An 11,656-nucleotide genomic window follows, 5' to 3' on the forward strand; every position below is an offset into this window, starting at 1 on the left:
ATAGACTTGTGGGTGTAGGTATGTTCAAGTTTTAAAAGTTCTTGCCTCATTAATGTATTGTTTATTTTTTTCAGCATTTAATTGACAAATTATCCTTTCAAATAATTAATTGATGAGTTACATAATTGTCCATTTAGAATTGTTGAATGGACTGAGTCAAGTTTGGTGCACTTTATATATTTCAAAACATGTTTTTTTTATTTTAATTATGCATATAAATAATTTTAATGCTAATTTATTTAAATATTTCTATTTTTTCATTACCTCACCCTAGTTTTGACAAAAACGGGACCTTGCTGGATAATATCACGGAGAAACTATTTGTTCACAGTACATGGCTCAGTGAGGATCTGTATACCAAAGGAGGAGATACTCAGAAATCTGTCTGCAGATTGTTACAACCCAGACTGGAAGTGGTGGGCTGTAATAAGAAAGGAGACCAAACAGAGGAGTGGGGGGTTCAACAACTGATTTATTTAACCAAAGTAAGGATTTACTAAAGCAAGTTAGTGAACAGAAAATGGCCAGTGAGGACTCTCCACCACACAGGAGAGACCCAGTGAAAGCAGAAAAACAGTAGGCTTTGTAGGCAGCACCACACCCTGAGCCCAGGTGCCTCCAAGGCTGCTTAACGAGCTGCCTACAACAGAAGAAAAACACAATTAAACACAAATGAAAACCCAATGAGACGGTGGGGGCATCACAACACGTTCAGGACTACCCAAACACCAGTAATTCTTGACTGCACTGATCTGAGGTGTCAATGGCCATATTCCCCTCTCTTCCAGAGTCATATATTTTCCTCAAGTTCAACTGCACTCTGAAGAGGCTCATTTGGATTGTGCCACATAGGCCAGTGACCTTTGTCTCAGCACTGTATGCTGGAACTATCAGCGACCAACCTGGGAATCTGGTGTGTTGAAAATGCTACAACTAGAGATGGTCATCATGGTAGACAGGGGTTTCTTCATTGATGACATTGTGCCCTGCAAAGTGTACAGGCCAGCTTTTCTTTCTGGCAAGCCTCAAATGTCTGCATGTAAAGTTATAGAAACAGAAGCCATAACATCTCTGAGTGCATGTGGAGCGCTCCATTCATCTGGTCCAAGAACACTAGGTTTTTGATTGTTATTCCCCTCCTTGCATTTGTAAACAATCAGCTATATGCTGTGGTTTCTCTCCTTACCAACTTTTAAAATAGCCCACTAGTGAAGGCCTGGGCAAAGAAGCCTGATGTCTGAGAACCTCAAAATATGTACGGCAACCACACTGTATATTTACACACTTTCATAAAGAACCTACATATCAAGCTTTCATTCAGATGACCTTCAACAGTGCTGCACCCTGCTGAGGGACATCCGAGTAAAACCTTGAGATGGCCATTTTCTGTTCACTAACTTGCTTTAGTAAATCCTTACTTTGGTTAAATAAATCAGTTGTTGAACCCCCCACTCCTCTGTTTGGTCTCCTTTCTTATTACAGCCCACCACTTCCAGTCTGGGTTGTAACCATCTGCAGACAGATTTCTGAGTATCTCCTCCTTTGGTATACAGATCCTCACTGAGCCATGTACTGTGAACAAATAGTTTCTCCGTGATATTATCCAGCAAGGTCTTGTTTTTGTCAAAACAAGGGTGAGGTAATGAAAAAATAGAAATATTTCAATAAATTAACATTAAAATTATTTATATGCATAATTTAAAAAAAAACAGGTTTTGAAATATATAAAGTGCACCAAACTTGACTCAGTCCATTCAACAATTCTAAATGGACAATTAAGTAACTCATCAATTAATTATTTGAAAGGATAATTTGTCAATTAAATGCTGAAAAAAATAAACAATACATTAATGAGGCAAGAACTTTTAAAACTTGAACATACCTACACCCACAAGTCTATTTTTACCTGGTTAAAACCATCTAGCTTATGTGCACTTTTTAAAACACTGCCCAGCAAACATTCGGACGTTTAATGACAGTTGAACGGTCACAACTGTAAAATAATATCACAGGAATTAGGAAAGAATAATATGACATCAACACTATGTTCCTTGGCCGGACTCGGACCTGGATCCTCCAGAGTGAGAGTCACCCGCTCTCCCAGCTGAGCTATGACAGCAACTGCTGAATCTCAGATTTTTTTATATAGATAGCTAGAGGGTAAAGTGCGGGGTAAACTAACCAATCAGAGGACAGGGAAGATCTGCCACAGGCCACGCCTCCAGAGTGCCAAAACTCCTCACAGCCGAGCGAGCGGAATTAGAAACCGAGCGCGCAGAGGCTGCCGAGCGCGCAGAGAGGCTGCCGCGCGCGCACGTTTTCCTCTGCCGTGTGCTCGTTGGCAACGCGCGCACGCAGGTTTGTCACTTGTGCACATCCTTGTGCACTCATAGACACAGTTTGCTCCCTCTCAGTGCACAAATGACCTCTCGCCATGTATATTTTCGCTCGCGAGTCCCGTTCACGCGCGCGCTGCCATGTATATTTTCGCTCGCGAGTCCCGTTCACACGCGCGCTGTGGACCCAATGCGCGTGCACGGGTTGTGGCACGGGTCTGACGCGATACTTCCGGTTTTAGCGGTCTTGCAAGGACCCGGCCTTGCTAGACCGGCGAGGACTCGTACTCACAAGCATCCTTCCTCTGGATTCGGACACACCCAGAGTTCATTTCACTAATAGGGGAAATGATATATTTTAACTAATATTGCCGATTGTCTTAAAGGCCAGCTCCAAAAGCAATGAAAGACTTCCAGGTGGGAGTCTCGCTGCTGTTGAATTTGGCCTTTATGACAGATTCATTTTCAGGCAAACAGGATAAACATATCCCTGACTGTTATAGCTAATGTGTGTGTACAAAAGGCCCCATAGTTTTGAGTTCTCCTTTCTATTCTGTTCAGTTGTTCACCTGTAGTTGCTTAGAGTGACCTGTAGATGTCACCCCACCACTTTGGATGGGAGAGGTTTTGGGCAGGTGGATACGTGGGTGAGATCTATATGAGTGGCTGTGTCCGAATCCAGAGGTAGGATGCTTGTGAGTACGGGTCCTCGCCGGTCCTTGCTAGACCGCTAAAACAGGGAGTTAGCCTCAAGGGCAAAATGCCGATTATCACTTGTAAGTCGCTTTGGACAAAAGCGTCTGCTAAATACATAAACATAAGTCAGCGGCTCTGAATTCGGACAGTACTAGCCTCGTTTTTATTCCCGCCCCCAGGTCCAGTTGCTTAGCTACCGTGACGGCGTCAAACAGGCTAACAAGCTAACAAGCTAGTCAGAGGTGAAAATGGATCCACTGCAGTATTCCCTTTTATTTTTGGTTTTTGAGGAGCTGCGACTGCTTAGTAGACGTCACCGGCCTTTGTATTTAAGGCTGAGAAGCAGCCATATCCAGGTAAAATTATTTTTTGTTTAGTGAACCAGCTTTCAGGCATTACATGTTAACTTTAGTGCTAGTTTCATTTATATTTTAAGCAACAGAAAGACATGTGGCTGAATATACACATTAGTATAGAGTAGACTAACATGCATATAGTTAATTTAACCTATATTCATCTAAAATAATTAATGGAATGACATTTTAGAAGTTTGTATTTGATCATAATGCTTGGTTCTGTGCATAAATTTCATAGTAAAAGTAGCATTACAATGTGTTTAATATGTATTGTCCTTTTCAACTTATGCATAATAATGCCTAGCTCTCTTCTAAAAATCTCAAGCATTTATACAGGTTTTTTTTTAATTGTTTTATTGTTCTCTACTTTTCTTTTAACAGAACAGACCCCTGTACTGTAGGATAAACATGAGTGTGCCAGTCCTGGACCGTTTTTTTTAACCAGGAAGATCCCAGGCCAGATTTTCGTCTGAGCAGGGAGTCTTTTGTGGTGTTGCTAAATCTCCTGAACCAAGATCGGCGACATGGTTGGGGTGCCACAATCGAGACCCTGGTGTTTCTGTTCTGGTTGGCAAGTGGAACATTCTACAGAGTGGTCTCAAGAGTATTTGGGATGCCTCGCTCAACTGTCCACGACATCGTCCATTGAGTCACGGAGGATGTGGTCGCAATCCTCCACCAGGTCATTCACCTCCCCAAAACCCCAGAGGAGATGGAGGTTGTGTCTCGTGGGCTTGCTGGGCTGGCTCGACACAGAGCTTTCATGAAAGCAGCAGGTGCGATCGACTGCTGCACATTCGGATCAAGGCTCCGAGCGGTACTGATGGTCAGTGCTACAGAAACAGGAAACTGTTCCCATCTATCATCCTGCAGGCAGTTTGTGACCATCAGGGCCGCTTTATCGACACCTATGTGGGCTGGCCTGGGTCGGTCCACGACTCCAGGGTCCTCCGGCACAGCCCACTGTACAGGCAGTCAGCCTGTGGCACGCCACTCAGCCTTTCCTCCTCCAGGGCACTTCATCCATGTCTCCAACATCCACTCCCCCTCATCACCCCCTACAAACGGGTGGTTCAAGGTGTGGGAGCCCAGCGTTTCAACAGCCATCATTCCAGGGCACGCTGCATCATCGAGCATGCTTTTGGAATGATGAAGACCAGGTTCAGGACCATCTTCCTGAAAGCGCTGGAGGTCCACCACACATTTGTTCCTCATGTAAGTTAACACAAAGTGGAAATAAACTTTGGGTGTAATCTTTGTTTGGGAATGAAATATAAATTAAATTTTTATCTCTATTACAGGTCATCACAGCATGCACCATCCTGCACAACATCTGCCTCAGTGCTGGTGACATTGTGGTGCAGGACGATGAACTGGAGGATGATGCTCCAGAAGATGAGGGGGAGGCTGGTTTGGAGGCAGTCAGTGGTGCCCTCTGGCGGGACCAACTTTCTGCTGAGGTGTCTGCTCTGGAGGAAGTACCACCAGATCACAATTACTGTTAACAGGCAAGTAATTTACGTAGGAATCTAGTTTAAAAATCATTTAGTCCTGTTATCTGCTAGAGTTACAAGTATTATACTCATGATCTCCTTTTTTGCATATATCTGAATGTTAGTGATGTGACAGCCGTCGATTGAGCCAGCCCAGCAAACCCTTTTGATGGACGATGCAGTGGTCAGTGAGATGAGGCATCCAGAAGCACCCTCTGCAGACCACTCTGTCTGATGTTCCACTTGCCAACCAGAAACGTTCAGCCACGGATCTCGGTTCCTGCACTCCATCCACCTCGATGATCCATGTTCAGTAGATTTAGCAACACCACCAAAGACTCCCTGCTTTCCAAGTTTACTGTATATATTTTACTTTTATTCCTTACAGTGTTCCCTTACAATTTATTTACTATGTTGTTACTTGTTAAAAACTGAATAATAAAACTGTTAATGATCAAAAAAGAGTTATCAATTAATAGAAATTTTATTACATTGAAACAAATAACAAAAACATTCAAACACATATATAGAATCTGAACCAGAAGAAACTAAAAGAAAAAAAACCATTTCTCTGCCATCCTTTCCATCAATGCTAAAAATCTGTCCATCCTTCTTTCTCTCCTCCGCTTCCCTCTGTTGTCTCATGTCCTCCCTGATCAGGTCAAGGAGCTCATCAGCCCTTCTCCTTTTTCTCCCTGATGAGGAGTCTTGCTTCCTTCCACCACTCTCCCTGTCCTCTGTCTCACCCACTGCTGCACTTGGCCCTGGAGTGTCCTCGGGAATGGAAGCAATAAGGACAGGAGGCATAGTGGAAGGCCTCTGTCCCAACACCTCGTCCATGGGGACAAACCAGGGCCAGGTTTCAGCAGTGGGCTTTCCGCTGACTCCCTCTCCTGACCCTGGATACTTGCAGTCCTACAGACAAAGGGAATTAGAATTACAAGGCTTTATTGTCATTTAACAACAGAGAACACTGTGGGCATAATGAAATTACAGATGTTCCTTAAAGGTACTGGTTCTGGATGAGAATAGAGAGGAATAGAAGAACAAAGTCAGATTATAAATCATAGTTGATAAAACATGCAATAAACATTATTTTAATTTATCAACATGGGAGATGAAAATTGTGTTCTGTGTTTTTTTCCGCCTAAAATGAAATTAAAAACATTAAATCAGTAACGTGGTTTCTTAAAAATTAACTTAAATAAACATTAAACTTAGTTTTCGTTATTTTTGGCGTTCGTTACATGATTACATAAGATGCAAGCTCTTGTACGGTGAGTTTTTTTCCTATTAGACTTTCAAGCAAGTTTACGGTGGGGTGTTAGCCTTAAAACAAATGATGAGAAGCTTTATTCGCTAAATAAACACACACACACAGGAATTATGACGGGACCACCATACGAGCTCGTTCTCGCTGATTTCTGCTTAAAATGTACTTATACAAACGAAAAATGTCTATAAACAGAACCGCTTTCAGCTTAGTTTTCTACCGCTATTTTCTTTTAAAACGCCTGCTGGGATCAAGCTAGTTTACGGTGGGTTTTTTCCTATTAAACATTCAAGCTGGTTTTCGGTGGGGCATGTTTTAGCCTTAAATTACATGAAAAAAACAATTTGCAGTATTATATCTTATATGAAAAACAAACCAAAAGTGCCCAAACACGTATTTTATTTTTTTGACCGCTATTTCTTTAACTAACTTACATTTTAAGCTGTACTGCTGTCCCGCTCCGTCCGCCGTTGTTGCGAGTGTCGAGTCCAGCGGCCGGCGTGCAAAGCATGCTGGGATATCCTTGCTCCTGTGAGGATCCATCAGACCCATCCTCGAAATGTGGGTGGAGCGAGGACGCGTTTGAGGATTCTTGGAATTCGGACAGTACTCGTCGCTGCGCTTTGACGTCATCGACCTCAAAATGCGCTCTTACAAGCATCCTTCCTCTGGATTCGGACACAGCCAGTGTGTTCGCTCCCGATTACCAGCAGAGAAGTGGTCATTTCGTGAGAAGTGTGCGTTACTGAGCAACGTAAGTCTGTGATGTGTGAGGTTGTGCGGATAAAATGTGTTTGTGACTGTAATCGAAGTTAGAGGTTTCTGTTTGTGTCGCTAGCGAGAGCTAAGCTAAGTTAAGTTAGGCTAGCTCTCCTGCCGTGTGATTGGGGATAATTGTGTGCTGAGTGGGTTTATATATGGGATGTGGGTAATATCTGATTTATGGTAGCAAAGGGGACGTTCGTTTCTTTCCTACCTGTGTTTCTGTTGATGTACTCTTGAGTTACTATTATGAACATTTTAGTGATGTACTATTTTCTTTCTGTTCATTTCAGAGACCACACACACACACGCACCTGTACCTAAACTTTTATGTAACACCTGCTCCTCCAACAAGCCTGTTACCTTTGACTGTGTGGAGGCAATACAAGCGTTTAAATCATCCTGGGTGTCTTCGGTGTCTTCTTCCTGAATCGCCATCCGGGCCTAGATTAGTGTTCTGGCCGACACTCCGGGGAGTGGCAGCTGCAAACCGGAATCAACACCTTACAGTCCTCTCCTTCCGGGTTATCTACCCAATACTAGTGGTCCTTCGAGCCGGATGTAAGCTGCTTCTACCCTAACAAGATGGATGACATTCAGAACTTCTCAGCTCTTGGTGCGTGCCCACGGCGTAATGTACGTAGTCCCCTACGATATGAACCTTATGAGACTGACTACCCCTGGCTTGGTGCAGGTTACCGGGAGGAAAGTGAAATAGGAGGTGACACCCGTTCTTCCCACCATCCGCCGTCTGACCCCTCTGAATCCCGCTCATACAGCCAAATCACACCAATGAGAGCAGAGTTGGAGGATGTGCAACGTGAAAGGTTCCTGTTACAGCAATCACATGACCAGATGAGAGCTGGGCTGGCTGATTTCCAGGCACTTCATGCTAGTTTGCTGCAGCTGTTGGACCGTGCGGAGAATCTGCAGCTCAATCCACCGACCAGAAGCCCTGCTGTTCATCTCCAGCCACCCCCTACTGATGAGGAAGAGGACTGGCCTCTACCACCTCCTCCGGTTGCGTTCACGGAGGAACCTGTCCCCAGTCAAAGCCCAGTCACAGACCGCATCGACACGATGATGAAAGAGCTTCAGGCTCTGAAGAGGGAGTCTATGACTGCACAGGAGGGCCGGATCATTCCCCCACCTGAATCTAAGTCGAGGTTCACGTCTCCTCAGCTAAGGCCCACCTACCCTCCAGCGCCGCCTCCAAGTGGACACCTCCCTCCACTGCAACCACTGCCAGCTCCGACTCCGTCCCCATCCACTCCTTTCTCTGCCCCCCAGATGCCTAGACCCTTTGGCTTGGCTGCGGCCCTGGATATGAACTACAGGGGGCCTCGTCCAAGCATTCCCAAGCTCCCACATCGTGATCCAGGAGAATTCGCCCGACTGAAGATGGCGCTAGAGAACTTACTGCCCTCGGAGAGTTCATAGCTCTTCAAGTACCACGTCTTGTTAGATCACCTCCACTTAGAGGAAGCGAAGTTGATAGCGGACGCTTATCTCCATTCTGCCACGCCCTTCAGTGACACCATGCATGCTCTTAATGACCGGCTTGGACAGCCCCATCAGCTCGCCCTGCGGAGTATTGCTGCTGTCATGGACTCACCTGACATCTGCCCAGGGGATGCAGTTGCCTTCGAGTGATTCTCTCTCCACATCCAGTCGCTCGTGGGCATGCTGAAGACTTTGGGCACAGATGGGGAGGTCGAACTACAGTGTGGCTCCCATATGGCTCGACTCCTGGGTAAACTCCTTCCAGAACAAAGAGCTGATTTCCGTCGGTGCATGTACAGCCATTCTGGTTAGGCATACACTCTGGACGACCTGTCTACCTGGTTAAAGTACGAATCCTGGTGTCAGGGCTATGACGGTTCACCCACTCCAATGATCACCAAGGAGAAACGTGATGTCAGACCAAGTAGACGCCCTGTTGCGGTTCTTCACGGTGCAGAGACCTCACCCAGGTCAGTAGGTACCACTCCAAACAAAGCTAGGCAGCAGCCCTACTGCGCCTTCTGTGATAACTGTGCTCACCACCTGAGTCAGTGTCCAGAGAACGTTAAGCTGAGTCGAGAACAGCTCACACACTGGATAAAGACCAACACGAGGTGCTGGCGTTGCGCTCGTTCCCATCAGGCAGCCCAGTGCACCCTCAAGAAACCCTGCAGTCTGTGTCAGGGTCGTCATTTGTACGTCCTTCCCAACGTTAATTCCAAGCCATTACAGACCTTAGGCCCAGAGTCTGCTCCCCCACGAGAAAGTGGGAATCCTACAGGCGTCCTGTACCTCGACCGTCCTACAGAGAGCAGCCAAGTTCTGTTAAAGGTTGTCCCAGTCATTCTTCACCATAATGGCAAGACCTTGAGCACTCACGCAGTTTTGGATGATGGGTCAGAGAGGACTATGCTGCTGCCCACCGCTGCCCAGATCCTTGACCTTCAAGGCATTTGAGAGACCCTTCCATTGCGCACTATCAGAAAAGATGTGCTAAATCTGCATGGCTCGTGTGTCTCATTCGAGATTTCCACGGGTGGTGAACCTAAGCTGAGGTACAAGGTCCGCAATGCCTTCACCGCTACCCGTATCGACCTAGCCGAGCGCACCTATCCGGTGGAGTCCTTGCAGCGGAAGTACAGGCACCTCAGAGGCCTGCCTCTCCAGGCCTTTAAGAAGGTCAAAACCCTCCTTCTCATTGGCAGTGACCATCCACAGCTCATCACTCCAACTGAAGCTGTTCGTCTCGGTCCACCGGGTGGTCCCGCTGCTATGCGCACCAGGTTAGGGTGGACACTACAGGGCCCCTCCAGCCTTATCGGTTCCTTTTCGCTGCCACAACAGTGCCTATTCACGACCGCCATCCCTCCTCAGATGAGTGAGTTACTCAAGCATGTGGAGAAGTTATGGCAGGTAGATGTTGTCCCAGTACCAGAAGGCAAAGTGGTTACTCGGTCAAAAGAAGATAACTATGTAGTTAACCTGCTGGAGCAGAAGACAGTTCGTGTGGATGTTGAGGGCATCAAACGCTATGCCACCCCCCTCCTTCGCCGCCAGAACATGCCACACCTTAATACTAGCCCTAACGCAGTCGTTCCCATTTTGGGGAAGTGTGGGAGCGGGAGATTAGATCTGTTAAGACGGCGCTCTACACTACAGTAGGATCTCAACCCGTACAAGAGGAGGTCCTACGTACGGTCCTTGTGGAGGTGGAGGGCATCTTAAACTCCACACCACTAGGTTATGTCCCGTCCGACATCAGTGATCCTGATCCAGTGTTGGGGTTATTAGGAGCGAACAATTCGTAAGCTTTAACTTACTTTTGGATTCTTCAATAAATTCTGTAAACATGGGAATATTTACTGATTTATTAATTAATTAAGATATTCTTAGATATACGGGGCGCCATTCCCCTTTAACCGGGGAAAAATTGAATCCAAAACTCTTATCAGTCTTTCTTGAAGTTCGTAGAATCCTCGGAGCAGAGACTTCTCTTCGACACAACAAAGCTACTGGAGACGAAAATCTGAATTTTATAACGTTTAATTAACAATTTGTCAAATGAATAAACAGTGGCATAAATGAATAATAACCATGTGATATAATAAAAGGATGTATATTCAAAATAATGTTCAAGGTGTTTTGTGTGTATGTATGTGTGTGTGTGTTTCTAAAATGGAGTCTGTATGCAAGATGGCTGACCCCTTTGTCTGGCTAAAGTGTGAGTGGCAACTTGCACTTTAACTTCCAAGGCACTTAGAATCATCAGTAACTTAACCTTAAATTCACTCAAAACATTTCAAAGGATCATGAAACAACACAAAGGATTAATCACGAATAATATATTTTAGTTTAACCACGTGGCCAAGCAGAAAACATTTAAAGATACCAAACAATGATCAATAAGCAGTTTATTTATTCAAAATGACCCGACGGACGTGTTTGGGAACGAAAGAGGAGAACACGAAGCTACTTTTAAGCAATAGACGCGGTTTATTGCTTATTCTGGACTATAGAGGAAACGGGAGAAGGAAAGAATGAGAGAAAGAGATGAGTTTCTGATCACCAGAAGAGCGAGGCGTCCCTCCCTCTTTTGATTTGACGGTTCTCCGTGTTTCTCCGCAGTTTGGCGTCGTCCGTCGGTTTGATGGCTTTCTCCGCTGTTTTGGCGTTCTCTGGGAGTGTTTCTCCACGGGCTGGACACAAAGAGAACGAAGTTTCTTTTGTGCTGAGTTTGACAACTTACAGCGTCTCTGAGAGCTGGATGGAGCTCCGCTCGTTCCCAGTCAGGTCCCGATGGAGTTGGAGTGTAGTTTCCAGCAGTTCCGTGGGCTCAACTTGGGCACTTAGAGCTTCCGCGTGCTCAAGTTGTCGGAGCGTTCGACAAGCGTGTCCTTACCGCCAGGTATCCTGGGCAAAAGAACGAGGTTCCTTTGTCTTTGCTGAAGATTTATAGTCTTTGAAGTCGTGGGAAAGCTCCAAGCTCCCGCCTCCCGCACATGCGCAGAACGTGTTTCTGGTATTAGGCGGTGACATCATCCCAATGCTTCCGTGTGCAAAGCATCATGGGAAATGAAGTTTCTTGGCGCTGATGTGATCATTTGCTTTTCAGAGCAATTTAAGCACAGTCATTTTGGAGAAAATCACTGCATAGTAATTTCCTCATGAGGTCAGACCCTCAACATTCCACCTTTTGGTTTCGAGGATCGCGCCCAAAGCTCGATCGTCGGAAGCACA

General features: G+C 45.6%; 2 protein-coding genes across 7 annotated transcripts in view; both read left to right on the plus strand.

The window, feature by feature from the left end:
• Positions 1–7,497, plus strand: part of LOC107395341 (uncharacterized) — a 26,290-nt gene extending 18,793 nt beyond the window's left edge. For 5 of the 6 annotated variants that reach the window (XM_070554983.1, XM_070554987.1, XM_070554985.1 and 2 more), the window contains one exon: positions 7,210–7,497. In XM_070554983.1, the coding sequence (XP_070411084.1) occupies positions 7,210–7,497 (288 nt within the window). The remainder of the gene's footprint in view (positions 1–7,209) is intronic. The other variant, XM_070554988.1, reaches the window with a different exon arrangement.
• Positions 7,430–9,379, plus strand: LOC129153045 (uncharacterized). The gene is made up of 2 exons (XM_070554989.1): positions 7,430–7,532; positions 7,611–9,379. The coding sequence occupies exons 1-2, from the start codon at positions 7,502–7,504 to the stop codon at positions 8,354–8,356; spliced, it is 777 nt and encodes a 258-aa protein (XP_070411090.1). The 5' UTR covers positions 7,430–7,501; the 3' UTR covers positions 8,357–9,379.
• Positions 9,380–11,656: the final 2,277 nt, after the last annotated feature.

This window comes from Nothobranchius furzeri, chromosome 9 (genome assembly GCF_043380555.1).
Source record: "Nothobranchius furzeri strain GRZ-AD chromosome 9, NfurGRZ-RIMD1, whole genome shotgun sequence".
Classification (NCBI taxonomy): domain Eukaryota; kingdom Metazoa; phylum Chordata; class Actinopteri; order Cyprinodontiformes; family Nothobranchiidae; genus Nothobranchius; species Nothobranchius furzeri.